At 44.0% G+C, this 17,266-nt stretch overlaps 1 protein-coding gene and 1 pseudogene across 2 annotated transcripts in view; both read left to right on the top strand.

Annotated features, from left to right (window-relative positions):
- LOC306971909 (tetraspanin-14-like) overlaps positions 1-4,558 on the top strand; it is a 6,368-nt pseudogene extending 1,810 nt beyond the window's left edge. Inside the window, exons 2-6 of the transcript XR_013794292.1 lie at positions 7-177; positions 1,699-1,824; positions 1,943-1,993; positions 3,530-3,642; positions 4,465-4,558. The product of XR_013794292.1 is annotated as a tetraspanin-14-like (transcript). The remainder of the gene's footprint in view (positions 1-6; positions 178-1,698; positions 1,825-1,942; positions 1,994-3,529; positions 3,643-4,464) is intronic.
- A 3,440-nt stretch (positions 4,559-7,998) lies between these two features.
- yipf3 (Yip1 domain family, member 3) lies at positions 7,999-15,585 on the top strand. The gene is made up of 9 exons (XM_079567141.1): positions 7,999-8,166; positions 10,250-10,453; positions 10,546-10,652; positions 11,016-11,061; positions 12,306-12,398; positions 12,583-12,714; positions 12,796-12,909; positions 13,000-13,123; positions 15,299-15,585. The coding sequence occupies exons 1-9, from the start codon at positions 8,104-8,106 to the stop codon at positions 15,424-15,426; spliced, it is 1,011 nt and encodes a 336-aa protein (XP_079423267.1). The 5' UTR covers positions 7,999-8,103; the 3' UTR covers positions 15,427-15,585.
- The last annotated feature ends 1,681 nt before the right edge of the window (positions 15,586-17,266 follow it).

Genomic DNA, 17,266 nt, shown 5'->3' with positions numbered 1-17,266 from the left:
CTCCAGTTCTCCACGATGGTGGGCCTGGTGTTCGTGGTCGAGGTCCTGGTCGTCGTCTGGTGCTGGTTTTTCAGAGTCAAGTTCTGGAATGGATTCCAAACGTTCTTCATGAACAACATCAGAGGCTACAGAGACGACATCGACCTGCAGAACCTCATCGACTCTCTGCAGACCTCGGTAATCCTCTGCACCACACCTCCTCCTCTCCTCTTCTTCTCCTCCTCCTCTTTCTTCTCCTTCTCTTTCCTCCTCTCTCCTCCTCTGCTCTCTTCTCCTCCTCTCCCCCTCCTCTTCTCCTCCCTCTCCTCCTCTCCTCCTCCTCTTCCCCTCCTCTCCTCCTCCTCCTCCTCCTCTCCTCCTCCTCCTCTCCTCCCTCCTCTTCTCCTCCTCTCCCCCTCCTCTTCTCCTCCTCTCCCCTCCTCTTCTCCTCCTCTTCCCCTCTGCTCTTCTCCTCCTCTTCTCCTCCTCCTCTTCCCCTCCTCCTCTTCCCCTCCTCCTCTTCCCCTCCTCCTCTTCTCCTCCTCTTCTCCTCCTCCTCTTCCCCTCCTCCTCTTCCCCTCCTCCTCTTCCCCTCCTCCTCTTTCCTCTCCTCCTCTCCTCCTCCTCTTCCCCTCCTCCTCTTCTCCTCTCTTCTCCTCCTCCTCTTCCCCTCCTCCTCTTCCCTCCTCCTCTTCTCCTCCTCCTCTTCTCCTCCTCCTCTTCTCCTCCTCCTCTTCCCTCCTCCTCTTCTCCTCCTCCTCTTCTCCTCCTCCTCTTCCCCTCCTCCTCTTCCTCTCCTCCTCTCCTCCTCCTCTTCCCCTCCTCCTCTTCTCCTCCTCTTCTCCTCCTCCTCTTCCCCTCCTCCTCTTCCCCTCCTCCTCTTCCCTCCTCCTCTTCTCCTCCTCTTCTCCTCCTCCTCTTCCCCTCCTCCTCTTCTCCTCCTCCTCTTCCCCTCCTCCTCTCTCCTCCTCCTCTTCCCCTCCTCCTCTTCTCCTCCTCCTCTTCCCCTCCTCCTCTTTTCCTCCTCTTCTCCTCCTCCTCTTCCCCTCCTCCTCTTCCCCCTCCTCCTCTTCTCCTCCTCTTCTCCTCCTCGTCTTCCCCTCCTCCTCTTCCCCTCCTCCTCTTCCCCTCCTCCTCTTCTCCTCCTCCTCTCCCCTCCTCCTCCTCCCCTCCTCCTCTTCTCCTCCTCTTCTCCTCCTCCTCCTCTTCCCCTCCTCCTCTTCCCCTCCTCCTCTTCTCCTCCTCCTCTTCCCCTCCTCCTCTTCTCCTCCTCTTCCCCTCTCTCTTCTCCTCCTCCTCTTCCCTCCTCCTCTTCCCCTCCTCCTCTTCCCCTCCTCCTCTTCTCCTCCTCTTCTCCTCCTCCCCTTCCCCTCCTCCTCTCCCCTCCTCCTCTCCCCCTCCTCCTCCTCTTCCCCTCCTCCTCTTCTCCTCCTCATCTTCCCCTCTTCTCCTCCACTTCTCCTCTGCTGCTCCTCCTCTCAACCTCTCCTCCTCCTCTTCTCCCCCTCTCCTCCTCCTCAGAGAAGACTCTGCTCCTCCTCCTCTTCCCCTCCTCCCCCTCTCCTCCTCTGCTCCTCATCTTTCTCCTCCTCTGCTCCTCCACCTCTGCTGCTCCTCCTCCTCTTCTCCTCCTCTCCTCCTCTCTCTCCTCTCCTCCTCTCCTCCTCTCCCCTCCTGCTCCTCCTCTGCTCCTCCTCTAACCCTCTGTACGTGTCACAGACCTGGTGCTGTGGAGCTCAGGGCCCTGACGACTGGGAGCACAATCAGTATTTCTCCTGTAACTCCTCAAATCCTTCACGAGAGAGATGTGGAGTCCCCTTCTCCTGCTGCGTCATCGACCCTGCCGTGAGTACTACTACTACTTCACTACTACTACTACTACTACTACTACTACTACTACTACTTTCTTCTGCTAAACCTTATAATAGGAGATATTAACGATTACTGTGATGTGTCTCTACAGGAGTATGTGGTGAACTCTCAGTGCGGATACGACGTTCGCCATAAGCAAAAGGTCAGACTCTCTTAAGGCGAGACACGGCAGGTGAAAGTATTGATTTTTCACGCAGTGGTCGAAGTGGAGATTTTTATCTATTTTCCTCCCCTTTACATCTTAGTTTTCATGTCAGATATAAAAATGATGATGTTTATTTTATGATGTTTTGTCTGCGAGGTGGGGGCGACCCGGAAGTAGCTGCTGCGCCGCGTAGAAAGTCTGTCTTTCAAGCGGGTTTTTCATTCATAAATATTGACAGATTTTACATCCACGTGTCCTGCTAAGGGGCCCCGTGATGACACTTTCACCCAAATATGGTGTTTTTCCTCCTACGAGACGCTGGAGCGGAAAAGTGGAAGAACGGGCCGAGCATGCGCACTCGCTACCAAAACTCCAGGGCTGGTTTTCTCTGAATGAGAGAAGCCGCACTCGGGCAGAGCCTGAGCCCTAATAGAAGCTCCCACAGACTCCAAACTTTACAGTCTGAGACACAACAATATTTTGAAGGTTTTTTCAGAAGGATTTTTTAATATCTAATTCCTAGCCTGATTTATTCAGCTTTGAAACCAAAAAAACAGGCGGAATTTGAGTTTTTACAGATTTTTTCACTGATGATTAGTTTATTGAAAAATCCGCTCTGAAAAAATCTTAGTTACTAATATGTCAATAAATAAAACCATAAATTTTAATCTGGCTCAATTCGTTATTTTGATTTCGTTGCCCAAAATATAGGCAATTTTGGCCATTTTAATGCTCAAAATGCCTTATTTTTTATGTGAAAACATAAAATGACAGAAAAGTGCAATACATTTTTTTTCTCATATATCTGTAATGTTCAGCAAAAGTTTCAAATTGAGATCTCTACGTTTATTTTTTTGCCCTATTCACCTGCAGTGTCTCGCCTTAACCCTTAACTCCCACCTGAACCGAGCACATTTTCTCCAGTTTGGCTTTACCCCCAGTCCAAAAGCTTCTGGAAAAAAGGTGTGAAAATAGCAACAAAACTGAGACGAAAACATTGATGAAAAAAGTGGCAAAATGTCACAAGAAATTGACAAAAAAAATTGAAGAAAAACTGACAAAAAGTGGGAAAAAAAATGACAAAAAATTGATAAAATATGTGACAAAAAAATGACATGTAACAAAAATGTGACAAAAATGTGACAAAAATGTGACAAAAAATGTGACAAAAATATGACCAAAAATATGACCAAAATTTGACGAAAAATGACAAAAAATTGATAAAAATGTGACAAAAAAAATGACAAAAAATTTGATAAAAAAGGTGACAAAAAATTACAAAAAATTGACAAAATGTGACCAAAAAATGACAAAAATGGATTAAAAAATGACAAAAATGTGACAAAAAAATGACAAAAAAGTTACGAAAATGAGTTGAACACCCAACAAAAAAATGATGGAAAAACAATCTGATGACGTGAGGAAAAAGATCTCTCAGAGTTAAGAAGTTAACTCACAGAAGAAATGTGGGGAAAAATGAGATGAACGAGGAAACAAAAATGTGATGATAACGTTTGTTCTCTGTTGCTTCAGTCTGATTGGCCGGAGCTGATCCCTCGAGAGGCTGTATCCCGGCGATAGAGGCGTGGCTTCCTGGAAACCTGTACACAGTCGCCCTGGTCTTTACCGTGATATCTGTGCTCCAGGTAAACCGGGACTAAACCGGGCCTGAACCAGGGCTAAACCAGGGTGAAACCAGGACGAAGCCAGGGCTAAACCGGGGCTAAACCAGGGTGGAAAACGGGGTGAACCCGGGGGTGAACCCGGGGCTGAACCAGGGCGAAACCAGGGCGAAACCAGGGCTTAACCAGGACGAAACCAGGGCGAAACCAGGACGAAACCAGGGCTAAACCAGGGTGAAACCAGGACGAAACCAGGGCTAAACCAGGGCTAAACCAGGGCTAAACCAGGGCTAAACCAGGGCGAAACCGGGGCTAAACCGGGGCTAAACCAGGGCTAAAACGGGGCTAAACCGGGGCTAAACCAGGGCTAAACCAGGGCGAAACCGGGGCTAAACCAGGGCTAAACCGGGGCTAAACCGGGGCTAAACCAGGGCTAAACCAGGGCGAAACCGGGGCTAAACCGGGGCTAAACGGGGCTAAACCGGGCTAAACCAGGGCTAAACCGGGGCTAAACCGGGGCTAAACCGGGGCTAAACCGGGCTAAACCGGGGCTAAACCGGGGCTAAACCGGGGCTAAACCAGGGCTAAACCAGGGCTAAACCAGGGCTAAACCAGGGCTAAACCGGGGCTAAACCGGGGCTAAACCGGGGCTAAACCGGGCTAAACCGGGGCTAAACCAGGGCTAAACCAGGGCTAAACCAGGGCTAAACCGGGGCTAAACCGGGGCTAAACCGGGGCTAAACCGGGGCTAAACCGGGGGCTAAACCGGGGCTAAACCGGGGCGAAACCGGGGCTAAACCAGGGCTAAACCAGGGCTAAACTAGCTAACTCTTGGTTTTGTTGCAGATGTTGGGGATCTATTTGGCCCGAAGTCTCATCACCGACATTTACAAAGTCCAGATCAACCACATCCGAAACCCAGTCTACTGAGAACCAGGTCAAACCCGGTCTACTGAGAACCAGGTCCACACCAGGTCCAAGCCCGGTCTGCTGACACCTCAGAGCTATTTCATAAAACGATCTCAGAAAAGCGAGACTTCTCTCTGACTGAACACAAGAGTCCGACTGAATGAGCCACGTATCGCCGTGACAACGACAACAAGACTCCGCCCAAATCGCTTGAAGACACGAGGGGCACATCTGGAGCGGCGTCGCCTCCACCCGCCTCTGAGACGCGAGGAGAGGAACAAAACAACGCAGACTTTATAACTTTTTAACTCTCACTCGTGTTTTACAGCCACAAACTGCAGACACTTTGATCAGACCCACTCTGACCCAGATGTTGATCTTAGTTCTTTTATAAATCAGATTATCTTTCCTAACATGAGAACACATGAATTAAGTGTGACATCCCACACACACAATAATAAGTTACTTCCGGGTCCAAACTGTTACATCTCTGTTTTACACCTAATTCAAACATTATGGCTCAACATTTCTCTGGCTATTTGTGGCTATTTACATACATTTTTCGTACACTAACATTAGCAAAAAAAAACAGTGTATCAAACTCACTGTGGTGTCCAAGTGTTTTAATGTGAACAATAACTCCAGTATTTTACCTTTAAAATCCCCATTAGTTTCTTATTGCTGCAAATCCCTGTCAGAGCCAGTGCAGCCTCCAGTCGTTACGGCTCAGCGCTGAACTCTGGAGGTTCTTAGCTTTCAAATGTTCATCATGTGCAGCTTTGAGTAAACCTAGTTCAGCTATGAGACTTTTTAACCCCTTAACTCCCACCTGAACCAAGCAGATTTTCTCCAGTTTGGCTTCACCCCAAAAGCTTCTGGAAAAAAATCTGTGAAAATAGCAGCAAAACTGAGACGAAAACAATGATGGAAATGTGACAAAAAAGCGAGAAAACATTGACAAAAAAGTTACGAAAAATTGATGAAAAAGTGTCAAAAATGTCACAAGAAATTGACAAAAAATTGACAAAAAATGACCAAAAATTGACAAAAAAATTACAAAAATTTGACAAAAAATGACAAAAATTTGATTAAAAATTGACAAAAAAATGACCAAAAAAATTACAAAAATGTGACAAAAATGAGTTGAATACCCAACAAAAAAATGATGGGAAAAAAAATCTGATGACGTGAGGAAAAAGATCCTCTCGGTTCAGGCGTGAGTTAAGAGGTTAAAGAACGAAGAGCCTCCTACAAACGTTCACTTAAAGTTTACTCCATCGACATGTCCTCAGCTTCATGTGGGAAAAACTTTGGAAAAACATTGATTACCAAATGAAACGTTTGTTGTCGCCTTAATTTTTTTCTTTTTTTTTCTTCCTAAACTAAGTCACTTGTGAAACATAAGTGTGAGAAATGCCCTTCTGTGTGTGAAAGTGCAGTTTTTATAAATAGTTAATGCTTTGTAACTGAGCCCGGGTCAGAGTGGGTCCGTTTATGAACCAAACGACACCAAAATGAGCCAGACTTTGCCAAATGAGCCTAATTTTATGAAATAGCCCCAGACTCTGAAACTCGAGCTGAAATTTACTCCGGACAAATCCACTTTTATGTTTTTTCCTGTGAAGCACTTCATGGTAACGGCTTCACAAATAATCTTTGACTGATCTGAAATGCCTTTACTGCTACAGCTTTAACCTGCTCAGACTGGAACTGTTTTAGCCCCAGGTTTGGTCCTGGTTTAGTCTCTTCGGTCTGTTTTTAAATGAATGTGTTACTTGAATGTGTTTTTTACTGAATAAAGCCTTAAACGTATTTTCCTTATAAACGGGTTTGTTTGTGTTTGAATGTTTATCATAGTTTCTGAATAGTTTTGTTGGTTTGTTGGATTGTGATATGGTGCGGATCCTCCTAAAGCTTTATTCACCTCCCGCTTTTACCCCGGCCTTTTATTCAAGGTTGAATTTGTCATTACCCAAATATAACATCTTCTTGGAATAAAGCATCAAAACGGCAATGTAGATAGCGATGAAAACACAATTAGAAAGTGATGAAAAGGCAACAAAAGAGCAACAAAAATGTGCCGGAAAAAGCAACAGTAACACAATATAAAAGCTAGGGTAATAAGTGAAGAAAGCAACAAAAACAAGACACAACAAAAACACCTATGAAAACAAGTTAACCTCTTAACCCTCGCCTTTTTTTGTTAGGTATTCAACTCATTTTTGTAACATTTTTGTCATTTTTTGGTCACATTTTTGCCATTTTTTTGTCAACCTTTTGTCATTTTTTGTCAATTTTTTATCACATTTTTGTAATTTTTTGTCACATTTTTGTCTTTTTTTCTTTTCTTTTTTTTGTCACATTTTTATCACATTTTTGTCAATTTTTTTGTCAATTTTTTGTCAATTTCTTGTGACATTTTACCCACTTTTTCATCAATTTTTCGTCATTTTTTTGTCAATGTTTTCTCACTTTTTTGTCACATTTCCATCATTGTTTTCGTCTCAGTTTTGTTGCTATTTTCACAGCTTTTTTCCAGAAGCTTTTGGATTGGGGTAAAGCCAAACTGGAGAAAATGTGCTCGGTTCAGGTGGGACAAAAATGTTTTAAAATGAAAAACGCGACAACAAATAAAGCCATGATCAGTTTTGTTGGTCTTAGCTTTCAAATGAGGCGACACACTGGTCAATAGGCTGTAATTGGGGCGACAGTGGCACAGATGGTAAAGCGGGTTGTCTCATAATCGGAAGGTTGGGGGTTCGAATCCCGGCTCCTGCAGGTGCAGACTGTCGTTGAGTCCTTGGACAAGACACTTCACCCAATGCCTATATTGGTGATGGATAGAGGGACCGTTGGCGCTGATGTGAGTAGCCTCGCTTCTGTCAGGCTGCCCCAGGGGAACTGTGGCTACAACTGCAGCATGGAGTGAGTGAACCCCCTCCCTTTCATGTGTGACTTGTGTCATATGAAAAGCACTTTACAAATAAGATTCCCTTCCCCTGTAATTTCTCCAGTCAGGAGGCTTTTAGATTTGGGTGAAGCTGAACTGGAGAAAATGTGCTCAGTAAAGGCGGGGGTTAAGAGGTGGGTCATACTCAGCTAGATTCACTCAAGTAACTTTTTGAAGTACCTAATTTTCATACAGTACTTTTTACTTCTATTTCAGTAATATTAAAATGAAGAATATCTGTACTAGTTACTGAGTTAAGAATAGTAACTTATGCCACTACGAGTAAATATTTAAGTGTCAAATCTTTGTTTCTTAATTCTTCATGATGATTTATTTTTAGAGTTTTTATTTTATTGTGTTGTCTTTGAAAATATTTATGCAATTTTTTTTTTTTTTCTTTTTTTTTTTTTTCAGTCCAAGTCCAGACATAAGTTCAAAGTGTAGACATAATAAATAGTTTAAAGTTGGTAAAGTTGCTTTTTGGTGAAAATGTGAAGGAAGAAGATATCGCGACACTTCCGCTGCCACGTCACGCGACTGACACAGCTGCGGATCCAAAACAAACCAGGGGAAAGAAAACACAAGCCAGGGATTTAAGTCTGACCGTCCCGTCGGGAGCCGCAGACATGTCCACGGGACCCGGGAAGAGCTCTGAGCCCTGGGGCAGCTTCGAGGAGAGCGTCCTCCAGGTCAGAACTAAAATAGTATGCCAACACTGACATAAACCTGCCGAGCTAACATGCTAACACTGACATAAACCTGCCGAGCTAACATGCTAACACTGACATAAACCTGCCGAGCTAACATGCAAACACTGACATAAACCTGCCGAGCTAACATGCTAACACTGACATAAACCTGCCGAGCTAACATGCTAACACTGACATAAACCTGCCGAGCCAACATGCTAAACTTGCAGAGCGTCTTTCTTCTTCTTCTTTAGGAGTTTAACTTGCCGAGGTAACATGCTAACACTGACATGAACCCGCAGAGCTAACATGCTAACACTGACATAAACCTGCCGAGCTAACATGCAAACACTGACATAAACCTGCCGAGCTAACATGCTAACACTGACATAAACCTGCTGAGCTAACATGCTAACACTGACATAAACCCACAGAGCTAACATGCTAACACTGACATAAACCTGCCGAGCTAACATGCAAACACTGACATAAACCTGCCGAGCTAGCATGCTAACACTGACACTTACTGATGTTCAGACCTTTGGAGAATAGTTTGTGTAAAATGGGCCTCTGAGCTAAAGCTAACTGTGATGGTCATAGGTTTTAAGGCAAGTTAATTGGTCAATAAAACATCCATGTATCATTAATTAGTTACATTAAAAGTGAAGAGAGCAGATAAAATACTTTCAGTGTTATAAGTTGCTAAAAAGAAGTGTTTTTATGTCAGATTTGAACATTGTCAGAGTTGAGGTCTGTCTTGCATCTTCATGAAGTCTGTTAAAGATTTCAGCAGCGTAAAACTAAAACACAGCCTCACCGGGTTTAGTCCTGACTCTGGGATCAGCAGGAGAAGACTCTGTGGTTCTCAGGGCTCGAGATGGTTCATGTCTCTCACATGTCAGAGATGTACTTTGGTGCTAGACCGTGAAGAGACTTGTTCACGAGCAGAGCTGTTTTAAAGTCTATTCTCTGTTCAAGTGAAGCCAGTGCACGGACTGGACTAATATGGTCGTATTTCCTGGTTCTGGTCAAGATTCGAACAGCAGCTTTCCAGATGTTATAACATGATTATACTAAATTAAGCTCAATAAGCTTTATTTTGTGGGCATGAGTTTAAGAATGACTTCTTCAGGCGAGGTCTGGTCCCAGACGGTGTCCTCTTGCATGTACTGTCAGTGGTAGGTGAACCCCGAGCACCAACACAGGCACAGTGAGCAAACTCCACACAGCAAGGCCTTGTACAACAGGTGAATCGTCCAGCCTGGTGCTACTGACCATCAGCCTGGTTTCACGTCTGGAGATGGATCCCCGTGTGCTGCTCCTTACAGGTTGCCTCAGCAACATCGAAGGATGGGTCAAATGCAGACGACACATTTCCCTACGGGGACAATAAAGTGTACTTTAAAGGAATAGGCCACCGTTTTTACATACTGAGATATGTTCTTACCTGAGCTTTGACGAGTTCTTTAGGACCTGTCTGATCTTCACCCGTGCCTTCAGTCACGTAAACACAGCGCAGACGGCATAAGCATTTAGCCTCTCCCTCTCTCCTCTATAGCTCCAAAACAGGTCAAGATAGAAGCTACCAAGCTCTTCCACGTTTTCCCTATTTAAATATAGTTACGTGAAGTGTTACACTACAAAGTATAATACACAAAATTAAACAATGTGGATTTTCTAAGCGGATAAAAGGGGGAACTATATTGTAAGGTGTAATAATACCAGGAGTAATTTGGCATCCGCACAGTAAAGTGAAGATTACTGCGCAGTTTTGTGAAGAACCATAATTAAATAGGGAAAACGTGGAAGAGCTTGGAGAGGCTAAATGCTAACGCCGTCTGCGCTGTGTTTACGTAACTGAAGGCGCGGGGGAAGACCAGACAGGTCCTAAAGAACTCGTCAAAGCTAAGGTAAGAACATATCTCAGTATGTAAAAACGGTGGCCTATTCCTTTGTCCTTGGGTCCGACCCGGGAATCATACCAGGGACCTTCTTGCTGTGAAGCACAGGTGCTAACAGCTGCACCACCGTGCTGCCATATACGATTAGTTGTGCTCTATTTTAAATGTATTTATATTTCCAGGGCGGGGGGTCGGCCGTCATCGACATGGAGAACATGGATGACACGTCTGGCTCCAGTTTCGAGGACATGGGGGAGATCCATCAGAGGCTGAAGGACGAGGAGGAAAACCCTGAACCAGACCAAGAACCAGACCAAGAACCGGACCAGGACTTTCTGGGCATGAAGGGTTTGAAGGGGCAGCTGGGCCGACAGGTGGCCGACGAGGTACGGCCTGGAGCAAAACTCAGCCTTTTATATTCTCAGGTTCTGGTTGAGGCAGTTCCAGGAGGGGGCAGTATAACTGTCTTTGTCCGCAGGTCTGGGAGGCCGGGAAGCGACAGGCGTCCAAAGCTTTTAACCTTTACGCCAACATCGACATCCTGAGGCCGTACTTCGACGTGGAGCCAGCTCAAGTTCGGACCCGGTGAGTCTCGAACCCATGTTCTCCCCGTCCAGTCCTGTAGGTCTGAGGACTCTCTTCAGTGTGACGAGGCTCAAGGCCTGACCTTTCGCTCTGCATGAGACCCAAGTATGTTCATTAACATACACCGTCCCGACCAAATACACAAGTTCATAAAAGTAAAGAGACTTAAGCGAAAATGCACCACCTTCACCTGCGTTTGATTATGAAGAGTTCAGGGTAAGGAACATGGCTTTGCTTGCCTGAATTTCCACAGTATCTGAGACTCGGAGTGAGCCTGGTTTATGAAATTAAATGACAGCAAAATAATTGTAGGTTAACCCAGCTTTATGAAACTCCTGATCTGAAGCCTCTCTCTGTTCTCAGGCTGCTGGAGTCGTTGATCCCAGTGCGGATGATCAGCTTCCCTCAGGTACAGTTCAGGCTCTGTCTGAAACATCGTTTAAATCTGTAAAAGTTTACAGTGCGTAAGACACATTAGACCAAATCTGAACAAAAACGTACTTAGCTCAGTTATCATTAAGATTTTCTGTGATGTTTTTTTATTTGACTTCCTTATTGAACGGAGACAGGAAATGGCATACGTAATAAAAAAAAAACACATTTTAAAAAGACGTTTCCCCAACAGTTACCACAGGTTTTACCCTTCCAGCTTAGTCATGGTTACCAAAACATTCAGGATTAGTTTAAATCTAACTTATACCATGGTCTGGGTGATACTGGATTCTGATTGGCTGGTGCATTATTTTGGTATAACCGCACACGTAGTCCGGTAGTTAAATCACTGGGATATCACTCCGCTGTGGCGTCGCCATAGCAACGCATGACACAGCTGAATCAGATAAAGGCGTAATTAGTGACTGACAGGAACGTATGAGATGGATTTTGTTTAATTTCAACGTTTTTGGCCAAAACAAAACTTGATAAATGTTTGTAGAGGAGAGTGAGCAGCTAGGTTAGCTACTGTTAATAACATATGAGCTTTACATTTCTATTGAAAACGGTTAAGGCTATTCATCATTTTCAGGCGTACATAAAATGATCCTGCATTTAAACATATTTGTCTGGATTAGTAAAGTCAAACATAAAAGTTTGAGTTGGGGGGGCCCAGGTGTGAGCGACTCCACCGCAGCTGTTTCCATAAACAGTTGAGCTGGTTGAGCTAGCTAGCTAGCTTCAGGTTAAACGGCGTAAAAATGAAATAACTCCTGCCCACGAGTGCCGCATATCGGTGTTTACTTCCAGGGAAAAGTGTTTCCGGGTTAGTCCTGTTGTGTTGTGATTCTGTGCTGATGTTGTTTGGTTGTGCCTGACTGAGATCCTCGTAATAGCTGCGGAGAATGACTCGCTCTGAGACGAGCCTTCAGTGACCGGCTAATAACCCACATAAAATAGTCCCGTAGTCTGGCAGATTTAGTGAGTTTAGTAAATGAAAAAACATTTATTATAAATGTTACGTTTGTGGGACCCTGGTATAAGGATTAAACAACTCGGAGCCGCATTAGACGTTATAATGCAGGAGGAACAACACTCTGCTGTGTCGTGGTGTTCTTGACTCCGCGTCGTGCATTATAACCGTCTAATGCAGGGCTCCGAGTTGTTTAATCCTTACATGTTCATCACACTGACCCTGATTTCACCCTGTGTTTGGAACAGAAAGTCGCCGGTGAGCTGTACGGGCCTCTGATGCTGGTCTTCACTTTAGTCGCCATTTTGCTGCAAGGAATGAAGACGTCCAACACTGAGATTGTAAGTCGGGCTGCGCACCTTCAGCAGTTACTGCTTGTTACTGAATTTCTATTTCTAATTTCTATTCATGTGAACAGTAAAGCACAGGGCAGACGACATGATCTCCCAAAGGCACGATTATATGTGCCCTATAAGGGAAGTATCACAGCGTTTAAGGCGTGTCTCGAATGTTTGTGTTTTCCAGATCGGGGGCACGCTGATGGGCACCGCCATTGGCACGTGTTTCGGGTACTGGCTGTGCGTCTCCGGGCTGGTTTACTTTTTGGCGTATCTGGTGAACGCTCAGATCACGATGCTGCAGACGCTGGCGCTGCTGGTTCGTTCTTATCCTTCACACGTGTTAATGAGTTCATACTTCACGTGTTTCCCGGATCCTCACGGACTCGATGTGTTTCAGGGCTACGGTCTGTTCGGACACTGCATCGTGCTCTTCGTCACTTACAACATACACTTCCACTTCCTGTTCTTCTTCCTCTGGGTCCTGGTCGGAGGATTGTCCACTCTGCGCATGGTTAGTCCCGGTTTAGCCCTGGTTTAGTCCTGGTTCAGTCCTGGTTTAGCCCTGGTTTAGTCCTGGTTCTGACCCAGTCTTTCTCTGCAGGTCTTGGTGCTCCTCTCTCGGACGGTGGGACAAACTCCTCGGTTGGTTTTATGTGGAACCGTGTCAGCTCTTCATCTGCTGTTTCTGCTGTACCTGCACTTCTCCTACCACCGCATCGTACAGGGTAGGTGCTGCAAATACTACTACTACTACTACTACTACCTACTACTCCCTACTACTACTACTGCAATGACTCCAATATGTTGTCTACAGGGCATCCGCGGGGTCTAAAAAAGTCTTAAAAAGTCTAAAATTCACAAATCCAATTTTAAGGCCGTAAAAAGTCTAAAATTGGGCCTATTTGGTCTTAAATCCAGGGTAAACTGGTCTTAAAAATGAACGTTCAACGACCCAATTATTTGCGCACAATTTAGTTTAATAAGTCGACAAATAAAGTCACAGAAGCAGCGATGAGGAGCCGCCCGGTGCCGCTCATGGTCCGAGAGGGGGAAGCGACGCTGACGCACTGGCCGCCGCCACAAACAACGTAAACGCAGCGATAGTTGAGCGAGGCAGAAGGACTCTCCTTCAGAGCTTTATCCACCCAAACTATAGCGGTAGAAATATTCCCCATGTTAGGAATTTGTCTCATACTGGTGTAAATGAAAACTCACGTGCAGGAAGTAACAAACGGGAACCCGGGCCGAGGGGGATGCTGCGGAGGAGCTGATCCGAGCGTAACTTTGACACAGATTTAGCCACTTTTCAAACCTCCTGTGACTATTTGTGGAAACAGGGCGACAAATGTTTATGACCCTCCAGGGTTTTAATAAAGTCACCATCGCGTCTTCAAAGCACGTCCAGCTGCTCCGTGTGCAGGTCAGTCCCACGCCTCAAAATAACTCGTCCCATCAGCGCGAGCGTCTCGTCTTCTCTCGGGTCAGTCTCATGATCGATCACAAACACAAACGCTCCGTCTAAACTCGCCTTTTACACAAGATAACAACAAATAATCCGGTCCAGTAAAAACGAAACAGAAACCTGCAGTGACATTGATGTCAAAGCTCCGCTAACAGCAACGAAACACTTCCTGTTGTCCCGACAAAATAAAAGGCGTCAATGTTCCGGCCGCTGGGAGAGGGTTTGAAATGTTCATTAATAAATGAACCTAATATTTTAGGTGCAAATGGCGACAAATCTCGTTTTTCTTCGTTTTCCTGGTCGTCTGTTTTGCTCAAATACAAATAAAGGCCTATCTCTAATTGTGGCCTGGTTCCAATAAAGGCCTGGTCCTAGATGCCCTTGAGTAAATAAAGGCCCCGGCCTATATTAGAGCATTTACGGTAGTCGACTATATAGTCACCGATTCTGTTGGCGATTCGGACACAAGACACTACTTTCTCAGTGCTGCGTGACGTCACGCACGCTGCAGCTGCAGATGTGTTTTTTTTTTTAATCTGAATTTATTTATTGTTACAAACGTTTATTTTATGAAACAGAACGACTGTTTTGGCACTTTTACAGGAGTTTTATTTGTCATTTAAATTAAAATTAAAACTATCATCAGAAAAAAAGGAAGAAATAAAACAACACTCCAGCGTGAGCTCAGAGACTTGCCGAGAGTAGGTCAGAGCCCGGTGTCCGAAGCGCCAGCAGATTGAGTGACTACATCTGCTAAAAGTTCGCTAAACTCCGGGAATGAGGAAGCTGTCGGTCATTTAGCAGCTCAAGCTAAAGGTTAGCAGCTAACGTTAGCATCTTTTCACCATAACCGTTTATATTTAGGTCGTTTATTCATGAGAAACACAAACACATGACTGAAACAGCTGATTTCATTCAGTCGTGTTTAGTTCAAAGACCTGTCGCTGTCAGGCTCTTCTCCGACTCTCGCAATGCATTGTGGTCTATATTGACCAGTTTAGTGACCATCGATGCTCACTACTTTTCGAGATGCATTGTGGGAAATTTCGAGTGGACTACTTTTTTCTCTCTGGACATTCGGACACCCCTACAAAATGGCGTGACCACTATATAGTCACTATATAGTGACTATATAGTGACTATATAGTCATTATATAGTGACTATATAGTGACTATATAGTCATTATATAGTGACTATATAGTGACTATATAATCATTATATAGTGACTATATAGTCATTATATAGTCACTATATAGGGAATAGTGTGGACTTTCGGATACAGCCGTAGACTTGGCCGCTCCACCACTGCGAGCGGTTTCCCTGTAAACACTCTGTGATCCAGTAGGAGTAAGTCGGATCTGGATGAAAACATCTGCTTTAGTTTCTCTTCTGGTCACGTGACACGCTGAGCTGTGATTGGTCCGTTTGTGTGTCCAGGTTTGATGGAGACTCTGGAACACGGGAACCACATGGAGCCGATGCAGCGCGTGGCTCGAGACGTGTCCGTGCTGTCCCTGAACGCCTCCCACGCAGCGCAGTCCCTGAACGCAGCGCTGTCCCAATGAGCTGCTTTTTAAAATGTTTTTTTATTTATCTTTTCAACATGAATCTGAAGACGGTGCCGGTAAAGTGTAAATAACTCATTTTGAAGTCATAACTTTTGTTTCTGTAAAAACTTTGTCCTGGGTGAATTTTCTTATTATTTCTGTAAATCAAAAGGAGTCCTGTAAAATAAAGAGAATATTGTCCTTCCTCCTGACCTTTTTTCGCCACCTTTTTGGTAAAGTAACAAAAATACAAACCGGAGTTGAAATCTTAACTCTTATTACGGTATTTGGAAAATTATTCAGTTTTTTTTACTTTAATTTTTATATTATACACATGTATATGTACACAAACACACCTTTAGGCGAGACGCTGCAGGTGAGTAGGAAAACTTTTCAACATCTTAGCCCCCGCCGGCTTTACCCAAATCTAAAAGCTTCTTGACCCAAGTAACTTCTAGAGCAGATGTGAGGAATCACATTGGTTATACAGACCAACATTTTATTTAAACCTCTTAACTCCCGCCTGAACCGAGAGCATTTTCTCCAGTTCAGCTTTACCCAAATCCTTTAGGCCAGTGTAGCACCTCATTTGAAAGATCTACAAAACTAAATTGATCTTTTTCCTCACATCATCAGATTTTTTTTCATCACTTTTTTTGTTGGGCAGTCAACTCATTTTTGTCAAATTTTCGTGACTTTTTTGTCACTTTATTGTCCATTTTTTAGATTTTTTTTGGTCACTTTTTTGTCAAATTATTCGCATGTTTTTGTCAAATTCTTATCACTTTTTCGTCAATTTTTTCTCAATTTTTCGTCCATTTTTTCTCACTTTTTGGTCAAATTTTTGTCAATTTTTGTCTTTTTTTTTGTCAATTTTTTGTCAATTTTTTCACATTTTCATCCTTGTTTTCGTATCAGTTTTGTCGCTATTTTCACACCTTTTTTCCAGAAGATTTTGGACTGGGGTAAAGCTGGAGAAAATGTGCTCGGTTCAGGTGGGAGTTAAGAGGTTAATGAATCAGGCTTTGAAGATGGATTGCAGCAAGTTCTTGCAGGGGTAGGCAAGTTTGCGTTGAGGCGGGCCAATTTTCATCATCGCCAGAACACTAAGGGCCAAACTTCAACATTTTCGCTTAACCTCTTAACTCCAGCCTGAACCGAGAGGATCTTTTTCCTCACGTCATCAGATTTTTTTTCCATCATTTTTTTGTTGGGTATCCAACTCATTTTTGTAACTTTTTTGTCATTTTTTTGTCAATTTTTTATACATTTTTTGTCATTTTTTGTCACGTTTTTATCACTTTTTAGTATTTTTTTATCAAATTTTTGTCATATTTTTGTTTGGGGTTTTTTGTCACATTTTTGTCATTTTTTGTCACATTTTTTGTCATTTTTTTGTCATCTTTTCGTCCATTTTTTATAATTTTTTTGTCATTTTTTGTCACATTTTTGTCACATTTTTGTCAAATTTTTTCACATTTTTTCACATTTTTGTCACATTTTGTCACATTTTGTCATTTCATCGTTCAAATTTCTTGTGACATTTTTGCCATTTTTTCATACATTTTTTGTTACTGTTTTGTCACATTTCCATCAATGTTTTCGTCTCAGTTTTGTTGCTATTTTCACAGCTTTTTTCCAGAAGCTTTTGGACTGGGGTAAAGCCAAACTGGAGAAAATGTGCTCGTTTCAAGTGAGAGTTAAGGGGTTAAGGTACTGGCATGGTAGCGCAGCGGTTAGCGCTCTCGCTTCACAGCTAGAAGGTCCCGGGTTCGATTCCCACCTGGACAGGGCCTTTCTGTGTGGAGTTTGCATGTTTTCCCCGTGTCTGCGTAGGTTTCCTCCGGGTACTCCGGCC

The sequence above is a fragment of the Gobius niger genome (assembly GCF_951799975.1).
Source record: "Gobius niger genome assembly, chromosome: 12".
Lineage (NCBI taxonomy): Eukaryota > Metazoa > Chordata > Actinopteri > Gobiiformes > Gobiidae > Gobius > Gobius niger.
The sequence above is the reverse complement of the archived record's forward strand: the minus strand, read 5'-3'. Positions and strand labels throughout refer to the sequence as shown.

Coding starts and splice junctions, on each gene's coding strand:
- yipf3 (XM_079567141.1), top strand. CDS start 8,104: ATGTCCACGGGACCCGGGAAGAGCTCTGAGCCCTGGGGCAGCTTCGAG. Junction 10,454..10,545: donor GCCGACAGGTGGCCGACGAG/GTACGGCCTGGA, acceptor CTTTGTCCGCAG/GTCTGGGAGGCCGGGAAGCG. Junction 10,653..11,015: donor CCAGCTCAAGTTCGGACCCG/GTGAGTCTCGAA, acceptor CTCTGTTCTCAG/GCTGCTGGAGTCGTTGATCC.